A 24,721-nucleotide genomic window follows, 5' to 3' on the forward strand; every position below is an offset into this window, starting at 1 on the left:
GCCGGGACTTTTAGCCTAGCGTAAAGGTGCAACTCACAACAGTAAGAAAGTGTGGTTGAGCCAGGGAGCCGAGTGGCAGATGCCCTCTGGGCTGGTCACCTACTGACTGACTGTTCATGGTCGTACAACCACCAGGTGCCTCAGCCGTAAAGCAAATTAAAACAAAACCTCTCTGAAGCAGCTGTAATGTACTCTGAAAGGACCTGACTTTATAGCAAAGTTGGGCCAAAATTTCTGTGTTGTGGAATTCCGGCATGTGGAGTGGAATCTCACAACATCAATGTGGCTGCTCTCGTGGTGAAAGAGCGAGATCTCACGTGATCTTGGTTTTTCCACTAATCCAGCACTGCTGCATACATTCAAAACCCCTTATTGATCGGGCTATTTTCATTTTTTTTCATTTTAGTTTTTTCCTCCACTCCTTCCAAGAGCCATAACTTTTTTACTTTTCCATCCACATGACCGCATGAAGACTTGTTTATTGTGGAATGAGTTGTACTTTTCAATGATTTCATAATATAATGCACCGGAAAGTGAGAAAAAAATCTTATATTCAGGAAAAAGACATTTTCTTTTTCCACCATTTTATGAGATTCGTAACGTTTAGAGATGAGCGAACCTTTCAAGGTTCGGTTTGGATTCGGCAAACAGCCCGATATTCACTGAACGGTTTACCAAATGGTTTGTCGAACATATCTGAACCCCACTGAATTCAATGGGAGGCAAAACTAAACACATGTTGTGAATTCTGTTGTCAAGCTCCCTCCTGTGGTCATGAATGGTACTTCGGCTGGTTCTGTCCATGGGCTTCCTCTGGTGGTTGTGAGTGGGGCTGCGGCTTCTGAGTTTCCTTCCACAGGTGACGAGGTTAATTCGTTGGCTGGCTGCTCTATTTAACTCCACTTAGATCATTGCTCCATGCCACCTGTCAATGTTCTAGTATTGGTCTAGTTCGCTCCTGGATCGTTCTTGTGACCTGTCTTCCCAGCAGAAGCTAAGTTCCTGCTTGTTTTTCTCTTGTTTGCTATTTTTCTGTCCAGCTTGCTATTTTGATTTTTGTCTTGCTTGCTGGAAGCTCTGGGACGCAGAGGGAGCGCCTCCGCACCATGAGTCGGTGCGGAGGGTCTTTTTGCGCCCTCTGTGTGGTCTTTTTGTAGTTTTTTGTGCTGACCGCAAAGTTACCTTTCTTATCCTCTGTCTGTTCAGTAAGTCAGGCCTCTCTTTGCTATATCTATTTCATCTCTGTGTTTCTAGCTGGAGAATAATCACCACAGTGATCTTCATCGTACTCATGGGAGGACTTCTTCTGTGTGTAAAGATCAGGTGCCAGGTACCTGTTAGACTTTGTATTGATATAAAAAAAGATATCGTGGGCAGGGTCCTCTCTCCTACTGTACCAGTTGTGACTTCTATTGATTAAGAGTATCGTACTTGTTTTTTTATTATGTATACCCCTTCTCACATGTAAAGCGCTATGGAATGAATGGCACTATAATAATAATAATAAATAATAATAATAATAATAAAAAAAGATATCCTATAGGATTTTGTTTGAATAAGCTTAAAGGGAATCTGTCACCTCATTTTGGCCCTATAAGCTGCGGCCACTGCCATCAGGGGCTTATCTATAGCAATCTGTAATGCATTTTGTAATGCTATAGATACGCCCTAGATGTAACCTGAAAGATAAGAAAAACATGTTAGATTATGCTCACCAGGGCGCGGTCCCGGTTCGGGTCTGATGGGCGTCGTAGGTCCAGGTCTACCGCCTCCCATCTTCATATGATGTCGTCATCCTCCTTGCTTCTGTCGCGGCTCCTGCGCAGGCGTAATTATCTGCCCTGTTGAGGGCAGCGTAAAGTACTGCAGGCGCTGGGCCCCTCTGACCTTTCCCGGCACCTGCGCACTGCAGTACTTTACGCCCCTGCATGAGTATTATCTAACTTGTTTTTCTTATCTTTCAGGTTACATCCGGGGCTTATCTACAGCATTACAGAATGCATTACAGAATGCTGTAGCTAAGCCCCTGATGGTGGTGGCCGCATCTTATAGGGCCAAAATAAGATGACAGATTCCCTATAATCTGGCTATGCAAATAGGAATATGATTGGCCAGATTGAGTCCATAGGATCATTCATACAAAGGACCCACTGACAGATTAGGATGTAGAGTAGATTAGTTGAAAGTGTTCAACCATCAGTCGCATTCGACCAGTCCTGCCATACTCTTGTTTTCTCAGCCAAAAACGATGGAGAACATGAAACCTGACTAGTGATGAGCGAATCAAACTCGCTTTGAATTTTACAAATTCGGATTCACTAACATTGGGTTTCAATTTGCTCAAGTCCAGCAAAATTGTATTCCCTTCACACTGGCCCTCACCAAAGTTTTTTTTCAACAATGCATCATAGGATTAATCTCATATTTTATTTTCCAAAGCTTTTTCCAGGTCCTATAATATAAGAATTGTCTAATACTGCATTTTGTGAATTAATTTTTAAAGGGACAAATTATTCCACAATCAAATTTATGAAGACTGAAAAATTTGGAATTACATGGTAGTGATCATCCGGGGTGTACTTTGCGTTTTATTGAACAGCTCATTATTATTGTCTGATTTTCTTAGGTTTTTTTTTCTGTAGATTTGGTATTTTTCTTCAGTAAAGTTTTGTGTTTGATTGGTTTTTTTTTTTTCAATCATTGTTGCTCAAGAAGAAATCGATTTTATATAACAATCTTTCTTCAACGATTTGCTCCACTGGATACGAGCGGTACAATATTGTTATAAGAGCAATAGCAAAAAAAAAATCTAGCAATCCCAAATGAAAAAATGTTACATATCAAAAGAAAATCAATTCAAAACATTTTGAAGAGGAATTAGAAAAGGGGACATGAAAAATTAGAGAAAGGATGACTCGTTTCAAACCAGCGGCACAATATTGGTGGACGGTATCAACATGGTTGTGCTGTGTGGTCGATGGAATAACGCCATCATGCAATGCCCACCTATTTTACCATCTATGTAACCCGACCAGCCCCTACCACATGTGGTATCTTCTGAACCCCTTCTACACATGTGGACCCTGGCATTTATGTATATTTACGTATTTTTGTGCTGAAGGGTTAATTTGATATTAGTAATATGGTTAATAGTAATATTACTACTTCTATTGTTACGGTACTTACTATTGCTACTATCTTCACTGTTAAAACTACTAATACTATTCCTACGAATATTCTTCTTTTTACTGTACTGTTTTATTATTCCTTATTTTATGGGCACCACCAGGACTTCACAATGATCATTATTATTATTTTATTATTATTATTATTATTATTATTATTATTATTTTATTATGACTACTATAACTATTATCACTGCAATCACTAATACTGCTATTACTATGTCTCCATTCTGAGTTAGACGGTGGAACCTCTTACCGAGCATCTTTAAAAAAAAAAAACAACCAAATAAACATCCTGTTTCCTGTGGAGATCGGAGATACTCATGAGTTTGATGTCTGAGTTGGAGGTTACTCTTTAGTTATGAATAGAGATGAGTGAATTTGTTCGAAAAATGATCGCCACACATAAATTTGGCATGAATATTCGGATTCGTGATCATAAATCTGAGCAAAATTTCATAAAATCGGTAAAAAAATCGGTAACGTTCGGTAAAAGTGCAGGAAAATATTTGCGTTGCCACGAAAATATTTTCCTCACTTTAGCAACGATAATAGTAACATAGTAACATAGTAACATAGTTAGTAAGGCCGAAAAAAGACATTTGTCCATCCAGTTCAGCCTATATTCCATCATAATAAATCCCCAGATCTACGTCCTTCTACAGAACCTAATTGTATGTTACAATATTGTTCTGCTCCAGGAAGACATCCAGGCCTCTCTTGAACCCCTCGACTGAGTTCGCCATCACCACCTCCTCAGGCAAGCAATTCCAGATTCTCACTGCCCTAACAGTAAAGAATCCTCTTCTATGTTGGTGGAAAAACCTTCTCTCCTCCAGACGCAAAGAATGCCCCCTTGTGCCCGTCACCTTCCTTGGTATAAACAGATCCTCAGCGAGATATTTGTATTGTCCCCTTATATACTTATACATGGTTATTAGATCGCCCCTCAGTCGTCTTTTTTCTAGACTAAATAATCCTAATTTCGCTAATCTATCTGGGTATTGTAGTTCTCCCATCCCCTTTATTAATTTTGTTGCCCTCCTTTGTACTCTCTCTAGTTCCATTATATCCTTCCTGAGCACCGGTGCCCAAAACTGGACACAGTACTCCATGTGCGGTCTAACTAGGGATTTGTACAGAGGCAGTATAATGCTCTCATCATGTGTATCCAGACCTCTTTTAATGCACCCCATGATCCTGTTTGCCTTGGCAGCTGCTGCCTGGCACTGGCTGCTCCAGGTAAGTTTATCATTAACTAGGATCCCCAAGTCCTTCTCCCTGTCAGATTTACCCAGTGGTTTCCCGTTCAGTGTGTAATGGTGATATTGATTCCTTCTTCCCATGTGTATAACCTTACATTTATCATTGTTAAACCTCATCTGCCACCTTTCAGCCCAAGTTTCCAACTTATCCAGATCCATCTGTAGCAGAATACTATCTTCTCTTGTATTAACTGCTTTACATAGTTTTGTATCATCTGCAAATATCGATATTTTACTGTGTAAACCTTCTACCAGATCATTAATGAATATGTTGAAGAGAACAGGTCCCAATACTGACCCCTGCGGTACCCCACTGGTCACAGCGACCCAGTTAGAGACTATACCATTTATAACCACCCTCTGCTTTCTATCACTAAGCCAGTTACTAACCCATTTACACACATTTTCCCCCAGACCAAGCATTCTCATTTTGTGTACCAACCTCTTGTGTGGCACGGTATCAAACGCTTTGGAAAAATCGAGATATACCACGTCCAATGACTCACCGTGGTCCAGCCTATAGCTTACCTCTTCATAAAAACTGATTAGATTGGTTTGACAGGAGCGATTTCTCATAAACCCATGCTGATATGGAGTTAAACAGTTATTCTCATTGAGATAATCCAGAATAACATCCCTCAGAAACCCTTCAAATATTTTACCAACAATAGAGGTTAGACTTACTGGCCTATAATTTCCAGGTTCACTTTTAGAGCCCTTTTTGAATATTGGCACCACATTTGCTATGCGCCAGTCCTGCGGAACAGACTCTGTCGCTATAGAGTCCCTAAAAATAAGAAATAATGGTTTATCTATTACATTACTTAGTTCTCTTAGTACTCGTGGGTGTATGCCATCCGGACCCGGAGATTTATCTATTTTAATCTTATTTAGCCGATTTCGCACCTCTTCTTGGGTTAGATTGGTGACCCTTAATATAGGGTTTTCATTGTTTCTTGGGATTTCACCTAGCATTTCATTTTCCACCGTGAATACCGTGGAGAAGAAGGTGTTTAATATGTTAGCTTTTTCCTCGTCATCTACAACCATTCTTTCCTCACTATTTTTTAAGGGGCCTACATTTTCAGTTTTTATTCTTTTACTATTGATATAGTTGAAGAACAGTTTGGGATTAGTTTTACTCTCCTTAGCAATGTGCTTCTCTGTTTCCTTTTTGGCAGCTTTAATTAGTTTTTTAGATAAAGTATTTTTCTCCCTATAGTTTTTTAGAGCTTCAATGGTGCCATCCTGCTTTAGTAGTGCAAATGCTTTCTTTTTACTGTTAATTGCCTGTCTTACTTCTTTGTTTAGCCACATTGGGTTTTTCCTATTTCTAGTCCTTTTATTCCCACAAGGTATAAACCGCTTACACTGCCTATTTAGGATGTTCTTAAACATTTCCCATTTATTATCTGTATTCTTATTTCTGAGGATATTGTCCCAGTCTACCAGATTAAGGGCATCTCTAAGCTGGTCAAACTTTGCCTTCCTAAAGTTCAGTGTTTTTGTGACTCCCTGACAAGTCCCCCTAGTGTGAAAGACAGGTAGTCCCCCTAGTGAAAGACAGGTATCTTTAGTGGTGTATCATGAGTGCTTGGCATTTGTTTGATGAGGTGAGGCCGTTTGCAGAACTCAGAGGCGTGAAGTGTGATTTCATTTATTTTGATAGATAGATCAGGTAGGGAAGATATGCGAGATGGAGGAAAGATAATTAGTTCAGATTTGTCCACATTGAGCTTGAGGAAGCGAGAGGAGAAGAAGGAGGATATGGCTGATAGACACTCGGATTCTGGACAGCAGGGAGGTGACATCTGGGCCAGAGAGGTAGATCTGAGTGTCATCATCATATAGATGGTACTGGAAGCTATAGGACCTTATGAGTTGTCCCAGGCCGAGTGTATAGTTTGAGAAGAGTAATGGCCCTAGTACAGAGCCTTGAGGGACACCGGCAGAGAGGGGGCGAGATGAAGAGGTAGTATGGGAGTAAGAAACGCTAAATGTGCGGTTGGTAAGGTACGAGGAGATCCGGGAGAGGGCGAGGTCTTTGACACCAAAGGAAGAGAGGATCTGTAGTAGGAGGCAGTGGTCAACTGTGTCGAAGGCAGAGGACAGAGTCAAGAAAGAAAAAAGTCAAAACCGCACCCTTTTTTTTCTTAATGTCTCAGCGGACACAGGGGAACACGTCCAGAGCCAGGGAGCCCATCCCGGACAACGTACCAAGACTTCAGAGAAAAAAGACAGCGCCACAATGGATGGTGAAAAAATAGAGACTCACATTTATTCTGTGCAGTGCTTGATAAAGGTCTGTTGACCGAAACGTCGCTACAGAAGGCAGAATAAATGTGAATCTCTATTTTTTCACCATCCATTGTGGCGCTGTCTTTTTTCTCTGAAGTAAAGGCAGAGGACAGGTCTAGAAGGAGGAGTATAGAGAATTGTCTGCTAGTTTTGGCTGTAAGTAAGTCGTTAGTAATTTTGGTCAGGGCAGTCTCAGTTGAATGGTGGGGACGGAAGCCAGATTGTAGGTTGTCGAAGAGAGAGTTAGATGCAAAGTGAGAGGAAAGTTCAGCATGGACGCGCTGCTGAAGGAGTTTGGAAGCAAATGGGAGCAAAGATATGGGTTGATAGCTGGACATAGCGCTCGGGTCAAGGGATAGCTTTTTGAAGATAGGTGTGATTGTGGCATGTTTGAAGGCAGAAGGGAAGGTACCAGTTAGGGATGGGATTAGTATAGTGGTGAGGTTGAGGAGGAGGTGGGATGGGATGGGGTCAAGCGCACAAGTGGTGAGGCGTGATTTTGAGAGAATATGAGCAAGCTCCCCTTCAGTGATTTTGGAGAGGGAAGTTATGGGGTTAGGGCATTGGTCTGGTATACAAAGGGGTTGTAGTGGTTTGACAACAAAGACTTGCCTTGTTTGGTCTACCTTATTTTTGAAGTGCGTCTTAAAGTCGAAAGTTTGGTTTTTGCAAACTGTAGAAAAATGGTATTTTGTTAAACTATGAAAAAATGATCCATTTATTTAGGGCGTAGGAGCAGGTTTCCTGTTTTAAAATGTTTTGGCTGCTCAAGAAACCATAGAAAAATTATCCCTATTACGGAATTTTAGGATCAGCACAAATTTGCAATTGCAAATTAATGAAATATTGGCTTTCTACCAAGCTGTCTAAAAATTATACCTTTTGCAAATTGAGGAAAAATGGTGTTTTGTTAAACCATGTGAAAATGATCCCTTTATTTAGGGAGTATGAACAGGTTTCTTGTTTTAAATTTGAAGCCATTGGAAAAATTATCCCTATTACGGTATTTTAGGATCAGCAACAAATTTGCAGTTGTAAATTAAACATATATTGGCTTTTTACCAAGCTGTCTAAAAATTATACTTTATGAGAGCACGAAGAAGTTTACTGTTTCAACAGCAATGCAAAAAAAATTGTCCTTTTTGGAGCGCAGCAACACATTTGCTTAATCAGACAGGATACACTTTCCAGCAGCAATTTAGTTTAGTTATGCAATACTTGAGTAGCAGAATATATTTGTGTCGACGAATGCCAGAGCAAGAAAATTTCATGAAATTCAACTGAAAGTCGATTCGTTCATCTCTAGATGTTACCCTTCTATATTGTTTTTTTTTATTCTTCATACAATTACTGCATGTATCTACTTTATTAGGAACAGTTGAATATTATTGCATCTTACTGTTCCTCTTCCCTTTTTTCAGCCATTTTTAACCTTATGTCCTTTTGTCTTATTTTTTTAAACATTTTCGATGTTCAATTGTTTATTACTAACGTTTTTTTTATTTTAACATGCCTACATTTTTGTGTATCTTTCTGGTTAGTGTTCACTTTTTCTTTGCGTGCTAGTCGATTGTGGCTTTTTCTATCCTACGCTCACTGGCGTCCTTACATTCTAAGTATTTTCTTCTAATATAGATAGGTTATATATGTATGTTTCATTTGTAGCTCGCCTATACAAACAGGAAGCCAAAGACTGCAGTGTGAAAATAGGAACCAGTCCATGGAACAAATGAAAGTAGGTTTACTCGTTCAAGAGAAGTATTAACGCCACAGACCCTGTGCAGAAGAACCTTGACATGCAGCTTCTACCATGAGCATGCTTCTCTTGCTGCTCGTAGTGCCGATTCTCAGCAGTATGGTCCTCAAAGCAGGTAAGATAATGAGCTTTTGGTGACAACCGCTCTGTACTGACTCCTGTAAAATCCAGGGCTCACATATACAATAGCACAAGATTTCATTATTATTATTATTACAGTATATTGTATAAGCTTTACATTGCTTTGTGTTCTATATGATATACAGTATATACACTAGACATGGCGGAGCTGAGTATGTTGGTGTGTAAGGTTGCCAGTGTCTCAGAGCGCCATCAAGAATACTGTATATTGTGCTGATATCATATTTGTGGTTTTATATACAGTTGTGCTCAAAAGTTAACATACCCCAACAGTATTTTTGCTTTCTTGGCAATTTTTCAGAGAATATGAATGATGGCACAAAACTTTTTCTCCACTCAAGATTAGTGGTTGTGTGAAGCCATTTATTGTCAAATTACTGTGTTTTCTCTTTTAAAATCATAATAACAACCCGAAACATCCAAATGGCCCTTATAAAAAGTTCACATACCCCATTTCTTAATGCCGTGTATTGCCCCCTCTAACATCAATGACATCTTGAAGTGTTTTGTGGTAGTTGTGGATGAGGTTCTTTATTTTCTCAGATGGTGAAGCTGCCCACTCTTCTTGGCAAAAAGTCTCCAGTTCCTGTAAATTCCTGGGCTGTCTAGCATGAACTGCGCGCTTGAGATCTCCCTAGAGTGGCTCAATGATATTGAGGTCAGGAGACTGAGAAGGCCACTCCAGAACCTTCACTTTGTTCTGCTGTAGCCAGCGACAGGTCGACTTGACCTTGTGTTTTGGATCGTTGTCATGTTGGAACGTCCAAGTACGTCCCATGCGCAGCTTCCGGGCTGATGATTACAAATTTGCCTCTAGTATTTGCTGATAACGTGCTGCATTCATCTTTCCTTCTACTTTGACCAAGTTCCCTGTGCTTTTGTAGCTCACAAGTCCCCAAAACATCAGCGATCAACCTCCATGCTTTACAGTAGGAATGGTGTTCCTTTCATCATAGGCCTTGTTGACCTCTCTCCAAATGTAAAGTTTATGGTTGTGGACAAAAAGTTCAATTTTGGTCTCATTACTCCAAATTACCTTGTTCCAGAAGTTTTGAGGCTTGTCTCTGTGCTGTTTTGCATATTGTAGGCGAGATACTTTGTGGCATTTGTGCAGTAATGGCTTTCTCCTGGTGACTTGACCATGCAGCCCATTTTTCTTCAAGCGCCTCCTTATTGTGCATCTTGAAACAGCCACACCGCTAGTTTTCAGAGAGTCCTGTATTTCAGCTCATGTTATTTGTGGATGTTTCTTTGCATCCCGAACAGTTTTCCTGGCAGTTGTGGATGAAATTTTTGTTGGTCTACCTGATGGTGGTTTTGTTTTTACAGAGTCCCTGACTTTCCATTTGTTAATCACAGTGTGAACACTGCTGACTGGCATTATCAATTCCTTGGATAAATTTTTGTATCCCATTCCTGGTTTATACAGTTCAACTACCTTTACCCATAGATCTGTTGGCAATTATTTTGCTTTCCCCATGACAATCCAGAAACATCAGTGTCTGGATGAAAGATGCAAGAGTCTATCTGGATCTCTGAAACTCACTCAACTTTTTTGCACACACACTGATTACAAGCAAACAGGTCACAGGTGAGGATGTTACCTTTAGTAGCCATTCAAACACATTTGTGTCAAGTTCTGTGCATGTTATCAGGCCAAAATCACCAGGGTATGTGAACTTTTGACCAGGGTCATTTGGATGTTTTGGGTTGTCATTATGATTTAAAAAGAGAAAACACAGTAGTTTGACAATAAATGGCTTCACCCAACCACTAACCATGAGTGGAGAAAAAGATTTGGTGCTATGATTCATATTCTCTGAAAAAAGGCCAAGATAGCAAAAATATCTATGTTGGTGACATTGCTATATCAATCAAAAGTAGACATTAATATTTGATGACTACTGGTGCAAATGGGTAACACCAGACTGGCAACTGTGGACTAGAATTAGGAAAATGTAAATATTATAACATTTTGTGTTTTCTCTGCTTAAGGGAATGTGTCATTAGAAAATGACTGCTATTTTGCTGATTTGTAGGGGCCTGGGAAAGGGGTTAAAAAAATAGATACTTAACTCGTTGCTCACTTGTCCAGCGCATGATGTCTTCTTCAAGCATCTTGAAGAGATCTACATAGGGGTTTCCAGATTCAATTAGGCCTCAGATATCTCAATGTGATGCCCAGCAAGTGTCTCTGGTCTGCTTTTAGAGACTTCAGTACATGTGTCCTGACATAAGAGGCCCTACTTTGAGTCGGAAGAACCAATGCAAAATGAAGATTCACAAAAAACTGAACTGCCTCTTTATTAGGCTAGGGTCACATTGCATTAGGGCAATGGACTACGCTAATGCAATGTCCCAAAAGGGATCGCGTTAGCCGAGCAGCGTTCGCGGTCCGTCATTCAAATGATGGCACATCGCTAGCGCACGCCCAATGTGGGCGTGCGCTAGCGATGCATTCGCCATTACAGGCAATGGCGGCGTTAACGGACTACGTTACACTGCGTTATGCCGCGGTGTAACGTAGTCCATTAAACGCGGTCACATAACGCAATGTGACCCTAGCCTAAGATGCTGGCTACAGAGGAAGACAATTGTGAAATGAGTGAAACTGGAAATGTTAATTTTTCAATTATTGTCCTTTCTAAACAGCCTGGCAATCACCCAACTAACTAGCAAAACCACTTAAAAACGAGGTTACTTATGAATCATAATTCTCGGTCTATAGAATCTATTAAATGTCCGCCAGCCTCAATGAAGCAGTGTACGTATGCCACTAGATATATCGTCTATTTAGAGATGACTGCGGCAAATTTTATTTGAATTTCATTAAATATTTAGATTATCCAGAATACAAAATAGTGACCTGCTCGTTTCTTTTAAGGGGTTAAACTTTTTTATATACAGTACAGACCAAAAGTTTGGACACACCTTCTCATTTGAAGAATTTTCTGTATTTTCACATCTCCTCGCGGTGTAAGGGCTATTTGACCAAGAAGGAGAGTGATGGGGTGCTACGCCAGATGACCTGGCCTCCACAGTCACCAGACCTGAACCCAATCGAGATTGTTTGGGGTGAGCTGGACCGCAGAGTGAAGGCAAAAGGGCCAACAAGTGCTAAGCATCTCTGGGAACTCCTTCAAGATTGTTGGAAGACCATTCCCGGTGACTACCTCTTGAAGCTCATCAAGAGAATGCCAAGAGTGTGCAAAGCAGTCATCAAAGCAAAAGGTGGCTACTTTGAAGAACCTAGAATATAAAACATATTTTCAGTTGTTTCACACTTTTTTATTAAGTATATAATTCCACATGTGTTAATTCATTGTTTTGATGCCTTCAGTGTGAATGTACAATTTTCATAGTCATGAAAATACAGAAAAATCTTTAAATGAGAAGGTGTGTCCAAACTTTTGGTCTGTACTGTATATTTTACTCATCTCTCACTTTTCCTGGCACAGCAGCTTCCCACTTGGTCCTCTTCTGGCTTGTGTCCTCTCTACCACACCAATCTTCTCTTCTGTCGTCACTCTTTGGATCCTCTAGATCAATTTTCGCAAAATTCACTCATCTCTACTTTTAATCATGACAAATAATTTTTAGTACTGGGTAGTTTCAATTTCTCGAATTTGTCTGCAAATTGAGATTCTGTTTTGGCTTTTATTCTAAGTCATATGGCAAGGCTCGTTAAAGGCTGGATATTGACTTTTAGGATTACTATTTCCAATAGGTGGCACTAGAGTTTAAGTCCTCTTCCTCTCTGAAGAGACAATTTATATATTTTAGGCAAGTGTATAAGACTATAAGACTCATATCAAGGCTGTCATAGACTTAAATTGAGAAAGCATCTTCCGGTCTTCACAGAGAGTCGGTGTTATGGTGATACCATGACAGAGAGGGGCCAGAAGACCGCGGTGTCAGGTTTCATGCACTCCTGCACTGGTTAGCTCTACAACATCGCATTAAACAGTGCAGGTTTTGTCTTTACCAGCAGTGCAAGGTTTAATCAGTTCAGTTGAAGCTCTGGAGATTTCCTATTTGGATTTTCTCAGCTGTTCAGTCTTGGCCACTTCCCTTTGCTATATATGCACTGGCACTTAGGAATTGCCAGTGCTAGCTCTTACTGCCTGGTTCTGGAGCTGGAGGTGTAGTTTGTGATTGGATTTAGTATTTCAAAATTGTTCAGGAGATTGTTGCCTGGAGTTTTGTTTCTATGCACATCCTCTCCTGTTTGGTTTCTCCCTTCTTTAACTCCCCTGTGTCCCATTCTGTTGCTTGATGTGAGTATTTTGTATGATTGCATTTTGATTTATCACTGTTTGTCTTCCCTGTTTGTGTGGTTAGTGTGTTTCTATACTCATCAGCTTCAAAAGGGATAGACCAGGGTAGATATAGGAGCATAGCAAGGTATGAGAACCCGTTATCTCCACTTTCAGGAGTAATCTCAGGGACTGGGATAGAACAGGATGCTCCTAATTCTAGGGACCTGGCTTTGCGTTTTCTTTTTCCCAGAGACATAACTTTTTTTATTTTTCTTTCTTTCAATGTTCTTTTTATTGAGAAATAACATATTACATATATTTTCATGAAAGAACCATAACAAAATACAGTTATTTGAATGCATTACAGGTAAAGTAAACATCTAGTGTCTATCACATAAAAACTGAATTACTGTACATTTATAATTTACGGTTACTTTCAATTTGTTGTAAGATATCATTAACATCACAGTAAGAGGAACAAACAGAAAAAATTAAAGGTGTGTGAGATAGAGAGAACAGGGAAAAGATGGGGGGGGGGTAGACAGGTGGGGAGTGTTGTGGAGGCACCATGGGATGAATAAATAATTATGCAGAAATTGCTGCAAAAAAGGTTGTCTGTGATCTGAACTGGGTCCATGGCGTCCAGACGCTAAGGAAATTAGCAGAGGTGTGATTGATCTTTGCAGCTAATTCTTCTACATGGTACAACTGTTCAATTTTGGAGTACAGTTGTTGGGTGGTGGGTATTATAGTTGATTTCCAATTTGACGGGATCAATGATTTCCCAGCCGCCATAATGAACTGAGCTATCTTAGTGGCACATCTATCATTAGGCCAAAATGGAAGATTTAGAAAAACGTTCTCCGGTTTCAAAGTGACACGCTTGCCCAGAAACTTTTGTATCATCGGGGACACCTCATTCCAAAACAGACCAAGCATCGGGCACGACCACCAGATGTGTATATAGCTTCCATCGTTAGCTCCACATCTCCAACAGTCAGTAGTTGAAGCCTGGTACCATTTGTGGATCTGCTTAGGTGTGATGTACCACCTGGTAATAATTTTGTAAGAGTTTTCCTGGATACGAACACAGTTCGAAGGGCCATGAGAGTTTTTAAAAATATGTTTGATCTGTAGTTCAGAAAAGAGGGAGCCTATGTCTCTTTCCCAATGGGCTAGAGGTTTGGGCGTTTCAGAGGTATATCCATTTTGAGTAAGGATTGACAAATTGTTGAGATAATTTTGGTAGGGGTCTTCGACTCGGCAAACAAAACCTCATAGGGGGTTAAAGGTCTATGTAAATCAATTGGATGATTCCGTTGGCAAAGAAGACGGGAGAGTTTTCCATGTTGAAGGAAAGTGAGGCCCGATAGCCCAGGGACTTTGTGTAGTTCTATCAGGGAGAGAAGCGTCCCATCTACTATATAATTGTCTAAGGGTCACTTCCATCTGTTTGTCTGTCCCGGATATTCATTGGTCGCGGCCTCTGTCTGTGATGGAAATCCAAGTCGCTGATTGGTCTCGCCAGCTACCTGTCATGGCTGCCGCGACCAATCAGTGACAGCCACAGTCCGATTAGTTCCTCCCTACTCCCCTGCAGTCAGTGCCCGGCGCCCACTCCATACTCCCCGCAGTCAGTGCCCACTCCATACCCCCCTCCAGTCACTGCTCACACAGGGTTAATGCCAGCGGTAACGGACCGCATTATGCCGTGGGTAACTCACTCCGTTACCGCCACTATTAACCTTGTGTGACCAAGTTTTTACTATTGATGCTGCCTATGCAGCATCAATAGTAAAAAGATCTAATGTTAAAAATAATAAAAAAAACAAAAAACCTGCTATACTCACCCTCCGTAGTCCGACGATGCGCTCGCGCCTGCCGCCAGCTTCCGGTCCCAGAGATGCATTGCGAAATTACCCAGAAGACTTAGCGGTCTCGTGAGACCGCTAAGTGATCTGGGTAATTTTGCAATGCATCCTGGGAACGCAAGATGGTGGCAACCACGCGCGCATCGCCAGAGGTTCGCTGGATCTACGCTGGATCCCGGAGGTGAGTATATAACTATTTTTTATTTTAATTATTTTTTTTAACAGGGATATGGTGCCCACACTGCTAAATACTATGTGGGCTGTGTTATATACTGCGTGGCTGCTATATACTACCTGGCCAGTGTTAGATACTATGTGGGCTGTATTCTATACTGGATCCGTAGAAGCGCTTTTGCGCGAAACGGCCGTCGTCCGGTCTCTCCACGCTCCCACTCCCTACTACAACTCTGCCGATGCCGCGTTATGTCCATAATGGCTGTTTGTGCTAAATAAAGGACACACATTTTTTGATGAAGATCGTGGCTGAGTGCTGCATTTTTTCTTTCTTCTTTCTCACAGTTGTGCTATATATTACGTGGGCTGTGTCATATATTATATGGCCAGTGTTACATACTACGTGGGCTGTGTTATATACTGCGTGGCTGCTATATACTGCGTGGCTGCTATATACTGTGTGGGCTGTGTTATATAGTACGTGGGCTGTGTTATTTACTGCGTTGCCTATATTAACACATCGGGTATTCTACAATATGTATGTATATAGCAGCCACATGGTATATACCACAGGCCACGTAGTACTCCTATATACTATGTGGCCTGTGCTATATACTATGTGGCTGCTATATACATACATACATATTCTAGAATACCCGATGCGTTAGAATCGGGCCACCATCTAGTCTTCAAATAATTGCTCAATCTGGATATGTGTGGCGCGGAGAGGGAGGGAGTCTATTAGGCCGGTGACTTTAGTTAATGGGGAGAAAGGAGGAGCTAAGGCACTGCCCAGTTTCTTTCAGGTTTTAATTGTAGCTAATGTGTGTATATTATTGTATTCGATTGGAGACGGGTCTCCATTGTGTCCTAGTAATATAGAGAGCAAGGGTAGAGGAAACATTGCTTCTTCTATGTTTAGCCACTGTTTATTCTCTGCGTTCCTGATCCAAAAGATTGTTCTAGTTAAATGAGCTGCCTGGTAGTATTTAACAATGTCCGGTGCACCCATCCTGCCCATATCCTTTGGTAAGGTAAGGGATTTAGAGTTAATTCGCGGTTTACACTTTTGCCAAATGTAGTTGAAGAACAGGGAATGAACTAGTTAAAAATGAGATGAGTATTTAAATTGGAAGCATGCTAAAAACGTAGATACATTTTGGAAATATTAGACATTTTAGGACGTTCTTCCTTCCTATCCAGTTTTTATTTTTCTTTCAATATCGCAGTGTGATGGCTTGTTTTTGCAGGATGATTGGTACTTTTGGAAGACTCTCTTGATTTTACTATAAAGTACTCTGGAAAACAGGAAAAAAGTTCCAAAAGCGTAGAAATTGCAAAAAAAAGTGCAATTCCACAATCGTTTTTTTTTTGTTACCATGTTCACTAAATTCTAAAACAGACCTGCCATTATGATTCCCCAGGTCATTATGAATTTGCAGATTCCAAACTTGTATGTATTCTTTTGCATTTAAGTTGTGAAGAAAAAAAAAAAAGTTTGTAAAAAATAAAAATTCACCATTTTACGATTCCAGTTGCATCTCCAGTTTTTCGTGAACTGGAGCTGGTTGAGGGATTATTTTTTTTGCGATGAGCTGATTTTTTTTTATACCGTATTGGGGTAGATAAGATGTTTCGATCGCCCGTTCTATTGCATTTGAATGAATTGTTACGGCAACCAAAGAACTGCAATTCTGGTGTTTAGATTTTTTTCTCATTACGCCGTTTATCGATTTAATTAATTCTTTTTAGATTTTAATAAATTTGGAATTTCTGAACTTGGCGATACCAAATATGTGTATTTTTTTTTATTATTTTAGTTTGAATACTGTAGACACAAAAGAGCACAGTGAGGTCAAAAATACTCTGTTGTAAAAAGAATCACAGTAATAAGCAAGTGCTAGTCAAAAGATGGAAAAACAGGGTATTTAGTTGATACGTTTTTTTGCAAAAAAATGTATACTAAGCTGCTAAACCAATCGTCAAGGTATACCCATATAGAGCAGTCCTATCTAATGTATATAATCCCTATCTGATGTATTTAAAAACCTGATCATCAGTATAGTACCTGTATAAGCAGGGTTCAGAGAGGGAATATCCATGTGGACATGCTGGATGGAATAGCTTTGATGCAAATGACCCATAAGGAGTGGTGGACTCCCTATACAGATGATCAGGTTTTTAAATACATCAGATAGGGATTATATACATTAGGTAGGACTGCTCTATATGGGTATACCTTGACGATTGGTGGAGCAGCTTAGTATACATTATTTTTGCAAAAAAAGTATCAACTAAATACCCTGTTTTTCCATCTTTTGACTAGCACTTGCTTATTACTGTGATTTTTTTTTTACAACAGAGTATTTTTGACCTCCCTGTGCTCTTTTGTGTCTTCAAGTTTCTTGGTGGTGTGTGAACAGGTTCCTACAGACTTGTTCATTGTGCAAGTAGCCCATGTGTTTCTGGTTCTTGAATACTGTAGGTCAAAAGAAGGTGATTTAAACTTTTTATGTTTTTTAAAAAAAATTTATAAACTTTTTTTTACACTTTTTAATTCCTTCAATAGTCTCCTTAGGAGACTTGCAGCTGTGATCGTCTTATTGCTTGTGCTCCATATAGCAGGGCTTTATAGGTCGTGAAGGAAGTTAAAGCCTCTAAGTAGATGAGATCCTTTGCTTCTATTATTATGTATTTCCAATTTATACATTATTGGCATATTTACAGGATTGGCTATAATTGTATGTATAAATACAGATCCCATCTCCGATTTCCAGTGGTGGAAAATGCCATACATAGGACATATAGCACCACATACTGTCCTCCTAGCGTCGTCTCCCTAACATAAGCATTAGTTGCTCTCCACGCATTGAAGCTGAAGGGAGCACATTTTTCCTTTTAAGCTGCGGTTTCGCTCATTGCATAATTACAGTAAATATAAGTGTTAGTGGTAAATATTACAGGTTAGTCATACAGAAAGCTGAATGTTCACTTTGCTATATCAATCACATGGAAATTAAATATAAAAAATCCCATGGTTCATGTCACCTATCTGCTCCACAAGCCGTCCTCCGCTGCAAGCTGCAATTCTTGTAAGCTGTAGGTGCAGCGTGAAGGTGAGTCGGTGGAAGGTTGTTGTGAAGATTACAGCCCGGGTATCGAAAAGGATTTCTCTAATCTCTAGATGACTGTTCGTCAGAACTAAAAATACTGCACATCGCATCTAAGGAGATGTGTGGGCATATGTAAACCAGTAGGTATTGTTTGTGGAGTTTCAGTTACAGTCACATATTTCATTTATGACGCTGCAAATAATGTAATACCTAAAAAAAAAACACATTTCTGCTCCAGATAAGCTATGCTGGAATGGAGTTTATTAAAATATCATACTCTCACTTTTTTAGCCAATGACATGTGATATAGGGAGAAAATGAAGGAAACACAGGCGTAATGATCGTGGAGGCAGAGGGTACGACCGATCCCTTGTGGGAGGGGGTCCTCAGACCCTAACGCCTATTTCATCTGGATATGCAAGTGCAGCGCCCCAGGGTCCTGGTCTTTGCAGTAATATCATTCTCCTCTAGGGGGGAGTAATGCTACGTTTGGAGGCAATAAAGGACATCTCACTACCAGGTAACACCAACACACAACACATCTCATACTCCAGTCCACCAGGGGGAGCTATGCTCCTATTTATTAGGGCACTCTTCACAATTAGGTAAAACGGGTGGTCTGGATAGAAAGTTAGGCAGATGCTAGCTGAGCTTCGCTCAGGCAGTTGCTGGCTGAGCTTCGGCTCAGGTAGTTGGTCCTTGACAGGGGTGGGACCCTGTTGTGAATTTTGTTGTCAGGCTCCCTCCTGTGGTCATGAATGGTACTTCAGCTGGTTCTGTCCATGGACTTCCTCTGGTGGCTGTGGGTGTTTCTGAGTTTCCTTCCACAGGTGACGAGGCTAAGTCGTTAGTGGGCCGCTCTATTTAACTCCACTTGGATCTTTGCCCCATGCCAGCTGTCAATGTTGTACTATTGGTCTAGTTTGCTCCTGGATCGTTCGGGCTACCTGTTTATTCCAGCAGAAGCTAAGTTCCTCTTTGCTATTTTCTTGTTTGCTATTTTTTCTGTCCAGCTTGCTATTGTGAATATTGCCTTGCTTGCTGGAAGCTCTGGGACGCAGAGGGGCGCCTCCGCTCCGTGAGTCGGTGCGGAAGGTTTTTTTTTCCCTGCTCACTCTGCGTGGCTTTTTGTAGGTTTTTGTGCTGACCGCAAAGTTACCTTTCCTATCCTCTGTCTGTTCAGTAAGTCGGGCCTCTCTTTGCTAAATCTATTTCATCTCTGTGTTTGTGATTTCATCTTACTCACAGTCAATATATGTGGGGGCTGCCTTTTCCTTTGGGGAATTTCTCTGAGGCAAGGTAGGCTTTATTTTCCTATCTTTAGGGCTAGCTAGTTATGAGGCTGTGACGAGTTGCATAGGGAGCGTTAGGAGCAATCCACAGCTATTTCATGTGTGTGTGATAGGATTAGGGCTTGCGGTCAGCAGAGTTTCCACTTCCCAGAGCTTGTCCTGTATTTTTGTAGCTATCAGGTCTTTCCGGGTGCTCTTGACCATCAGGTCCATTCTTGTCCTAACCACCAGGTCATAACAGTACAGCTGGCCCAAAGTATTAATGCATCTCAATAGAGGGATAAGAGAAGTTCTGAGACCATTTTTTTTTCTTTGCAGTGTGTTTTGTCTCTCTTTTCCCCTTTACCTCTGGGTGGTTCAGGACACAGGTGTAAACATGGACATTCAAGGTCTGTCCTCTTTGATGGATAATCTCACTACAAGGGTACAAAACATTCTAGATTTTGTGGGTCAGAATCCTATATTAGAGCCTAGGATTCCAATTCCTGATTTGTTTTTTTGGTGATAGATCTAAGTTCTTGAATTTCAAAAATAATTGTAAATTGTTTCTTGCCTTGAAACCTCGCTCCTCAGGTGACCCTGTTCAAGAAGTAAAGATCATTATTTCTTTGTTACGTGGTGACCCTCAAGACTGGGCATTTTCCCTTGCGCCAGGAGATCCGGCATTGCGTGATGTTGATGCGTTTTTCCTGGCGCTTGGATTGCTTTATGACGAACCTAATTCAGTGCATCAGGCAGAGAAAATCTTGCTGGCTCTGTGTCAGGGTCAGGATGAAGCGGAGATATATTGTCAGAAGTTTAGAAAGTGGTCTGTGCTCACTCAGTGGAATGAATGTGCCCTGGCAGCAATCTTCAGAAAGGGTCTCTCTGAAGCCCTTAAGGATGTCATGGTGGGATTTCCCATGCCTGCTGGTCTGAATGAGTCTATGTCTTTGGCCATTCAGATCGATCGACGCTTGCGTGAGCGTAAAGCTGTGCACCATTTGGCGGTACTATCTGAGCATTGGCCTGGGCCTATGCAATGCGATAGGACTTGGACCAGAGCTGAACGGCAAGAACACAGACGTCGGAATGGGCTATGTTTTTACTGTGGTGATTCCACTCATGCTATCTCCGATTGTCCTAAGCGCACTAAGCGGTTCGCTAGGTCTGCCACCATTGGTACGGTACAGTCTAAATTTCTATTGTCCATTACTCTGATTTGCTCTTTGTCATCCTATTCTGTTATGGCATTTGTGGATTCAGGCGCTGCCCTGAATTTGATGGACTTGGAGTATGCTAGGCGCTGTGGTTTTTTCTTGGAGCCCTTGCAGTATCCTATTCCATTGAGAGGAATTGATGCTACGCCTTTGGCTAAGAGTAAGCCTCAGTACTGGACCCAATTGACCATGTGCATGGCTCCTTCACATCAGGAGGATATCCGCTTTTTGGTGTTGCATAATCTGCATGATGTGGTCGTTTTGCATAATCTGCATGATGTGGTCGTTTTGGGGTTGCCATGGTTACAGGTTCATAATCCAGTATTGGACTGGAAATCTATGTCTGTGTCCAGCTGGGGTTGCCAGGGGGTACATGGTGATGTTCCATTTTTGTCAATTTCGTCTTCCACTCCTTCTGAAGTTCCAGAGTTTTTGTCGGATTATCGGGATGTATTTGATGAGCCCAAAGCCAGTGCCCTACCTCCTCATAGGGATTGCGATTGTGTAATTAATTTGATTCCTGGTAGTAAGTTTCCTAAGGGCCGATTGTTCAATTTATCTGTGCCAGAACACGCCGCTATGCGGAGTTATATAAAGGAATCCTTGGAGAAAGGCCATATTCGCCCGTCGTCATCACCGTTAGGAGCAGGGTTCTTTTTTGTGGCCAAGAAGGATGGTTCTTTGAGACCTTGTATTGATTACCGCCTTCTTAATAAAATTACAGTTAAATTTCAGTATCCTTTGCCGTTGCTGTCTGATTTGTTTGCTCGCATTAAAGGAGCTAGTTGGTTCACCAAGATAGATCTTCGAGGGGCGTATAATCTTGTGCGTATTAAACAGGGCGATGAATGGAAAACAGCATTTAATACGCCCGAGGGCCATTTTGAGTACCTGGTTATGCCATTCGGGCTTTCCAATGCTCCATCAGTATTTCAGTCCTTTATGCATGACATCTTCCGAGAGTACCTGGATAAATTCCTGATTGTGTATTTGGATGATAGTTTGGTCTTTTCGGATGATTGGGAGTCTCATGTGAAGCAGGTCAGAATGGTGTTCCAGGTCCTTCGTGCGAATTCCTTGTTTGTGAAGGGGTCAAAGTGTCTCTTTGGAGTTCAGAAGGTTTCATTTTTGGGGTTCATTTTTTCCCCTTCTACTATCGAGATGGACCCTGTTAAAGTCCAGGCCATTTACGATTGGACTCAGCCGACATCTGTGAAGAGCCTGCAAAAATTCCTGGGCTTTGCTAATTTTTCTCGGCGCTTCATCGCTAATTTTTCTAGTGTTGCTAAACCGTTGACTGATTTGACCAAGAAGGGTGCTGATGTGGTCAATTGGTTTTCTGCAGCTGTAGAGGCTTTTCAGGAGTTGAAGCGTCGTTTTTCTTCTGCCCCTGTGTTGTGCCAGCCAGATGTTTCGCTCCCGTTTCAGGTTGAGGTTGATGCTTCTGAGATTGGAGCAGGGGCTGTTTTGTCGCAAAGAAGTTCTGATGGCTCGGTGATGAAGCCATGTGCTTTCTTTTCTAGAAAGTTTTCGCCTGCTGAGCGCAATTATGATGTTGGTAATCGAGAGTTGTTGGCCATGAAGTGGGCATTCGAGGAGTGGCATCATTGGCTTGAAGGAGCCAAGCATCGCGTGGTGGTCTTGACAGATCACAAGAATTTGACTTATCTTGAGTCTGCCAAACGGTTGAATCCGAGACAGGCTCGATGGTCGTTATTTTTCTCCCGTTTTGATTTTGTGGTTTCGTACCTTCCGGGCTCTAAGAATGTGAAGGCTGATGCCCTGTCAAGGAGTTTTGTGCCTGACTCTCCGGGTGTCCCTGAGCCGGCAGGTATTCTCAAAGAGGGGGTAATTTTGTCTGCCATTTCCCCTGATTTGCGGCGGGTGCTGCAAAAATTTCAGGCTGATAGACCTGACCGTTGCCCAGCGGAGAAACTGTTTGTCCCTGATAGATGAACTAGTAGAGTTATCTCGGAGATTCATTGTTCAGTGTTGGCTGGGCATCTTGGAATCTTTGGTACCAGAGATTTGGTGGCTAGATCCTTTTGGTGGCCGTCTTTGTCATGGGATGTGCGTTCTTTTGTGCAGTCCTGTGGGACTTGTGCTCGGGCTAAGCCCTGCTATTCTCGTGCCAGTGGGTTGATTTTCCCCTTGCCGGTCCCAAAGAGGCCCTGGACGCATATTTATATGGATTTTATTTCGGATCTCCCCGTCTCTCAAAAGATGTTGGTCATTTGGGTGGTTTGTGATCGCTTTTCTAAGATGGTCCATTTGGTACCCTTGTCTAAATTGCCTTCCTCCTCTGATTTGGTGCCATTATTTTTCCAGCATGTGGTTCGTTTACATGGTATTCCGGAGAACATCGTTTCGGACAGAGGTTCCCAGTTTGTTTCGAGGTTTTGGCGATCCTTTTGTGCTAGGATGGGCATTGATTTGTCTTTTTCCTCGGCTTTCCATCCTCAGACAAATGGCCAAACCGAACGAACTAATCAGACTTTGGAAACATATCTGAGATGCTTTGTTTCTGCTGATCAGGATGATTGGGTGTCCTTTTTGCCGTTGGCTGAGTTCGCCCTTAATAATCGGGCCAGCTCAGCTACTTTGGTTTCGCCGTTTTTCTGCAATTCTGGTTTCCATCCTCGTTTCTCTTCAGGGCAGGTTGAGTCTTCGGACTGTCCTGGTGTAGATACTGTGGTGGATAGGTTGCAGCAGATTTGGACTCATGTGGTGGACAATTTGACATTGTCCCAGGAGAAGGCTCAACGTTTCGCTAACCGCCGGCGCTGTGTGGGTCCCCGACTTCGTGTTGGGGATTTGGTTTGGTTGTCATCTCGTTATGTTCCTATGAAGGTTTCCTCTCCTAAGTTTAAGCCTAGTTTCATTGGTCCGTATAAGATTTCTGAGGTTATCAATCCTGTGTCATTTTGTTTGGCCCTTCCAGCTTCTTTTGCCATCCATAATGTGTTCCATAGGTCGTTATTGCGGAGATACGTGGCGCCTGTGGTTCCATTCGTTGATCCTCCTGCCCTGGTGTTGGTTGAGGGGGAGTTGGAGTATGTGGTGGAGAAGATTTTGGATTTCCTATCTTTAGGGCTAGCTAGTTCTGAGGCTGTGACGAGTTGCATAGGGAGCGTTAGGAGCAATCCACGGCTATTTCTAGTGTGTGTGATAGGATTAGGGATTGCAGTCAGCAGAGTTTCCACTTCCCAGAGCTTGCCCTGTATTTTTGTAGCTATCAGGTCTTTCCGGGTGCTCTTGACCATCAGGTCCATTCTTGTCCTAACCACCAGGTCATAACAGGACCCTGTCAGAGGCCTAGACAGAAGGCCACGGAGCTGCGCCTGCCCCACGTGCGGCAGCTTCCAGAAAGAGACACGAACGGAGAACTGTATTGTGAGAAGAAGTCATAGCAAAAGGAGAGGGAACCAGAAGGAGTTCTGCCCTACATTGGCTGCCTCCTTCTGAGGCGCCGGATCCCGGTAGCCGGAACACCGAGGGAGCAACAGTTCTTTATGCCTTGCTCCAGAGACCGGCAGGACAGCTAATTCCATGTTACCTGCCCGCCCTATACCCAGGAGGCAAAGCGGCACCCACGAGAGGCTGGGGCGTGCTAGAGTCCCTGTAAAAAGCCTCACGTCACCGGTCACACGGGTTATGTCCTATCCATCTGGGGGACAGAGAGAGACACAACATCTAGAACATCTACAACAGTTGTGAGGACCTTATGAGAGGCTCAGCAGTAAGGTACTACAACACTCATGCACTAGAGGAAGGCTACTGATTTCCACCTGGATAAGGGGACTCTGGATTTGCCTCCACACTGGCCGGACTCTGCCTGCCCTGTGATCTGGTGCTCTGGACTGTGGATGCTGAAGCCATCAGTAAAAGGTAAAGAGACTGCAACCTTGTGTCCTCGTCCTTCTCTGTGCCTCACACCATTCACTACCTACAGACTGGGAAGCCCTGGGGACATAATTCACCTGTGGGAAGGTATACCATCTAGCTGCCATAACATCACCCCAGTGGACCCCTAAACAGCGTCGGTCACCCTGACCGAATACCACAGGTAGCGTCACAAACATTTCTCCTTTAAAGACCTTTCACTTATTTCAACGGACCTCCTGAAGGCCAGGGACCGGGTCAGACACCATGACATCCCCCTTGGGAA

General features: G+C 42.1%; 1 protein-coding gene across 2 annotated transcripts in view; it reads left to right on the forward strand.

Moving 5' to 3' along the window:
- Positions 1 to 8,523: 8,523 nt before the first annotated feature.
- Positions 8,524 to 24,721, forward strand: part of LOC138672547 (cell surface glycoprotein CD200 receptor 1-B-like) — a 58,770-nt gene continuing 42,572 nt past the window's right edge. For both annotated transcript variants that reach the window (XM_069760630.1, XM_069760631.1), the window contains exon 1: positions 8,524 to 8,619. In XM_069760630.1, the coding sequence (XP_069616731.1) occupies positions 8,559 to 8,619 (61 nt within the window). In that variant the 5' untranslated portion in view covers positions 8,524 to 8,558. The remainder of the gene's footprint in view (positions 8,620 to 24,721) is intronic.

The sequence above is a fragment of the Ranitomeya imitator genome, chromosome 3 (assembly GCF_032444005.1).
Source record: "Ranitomeya imitator isolate aRanImi1 chromosome 3, aRanImi1.pri, whole genome shotgun sequence".
NCBI lineage: Eukaryota > Metazoa > Chordata > Amphibia > Anura > Dendrobatidae > Ranitomeya > Ranitomeya imitator.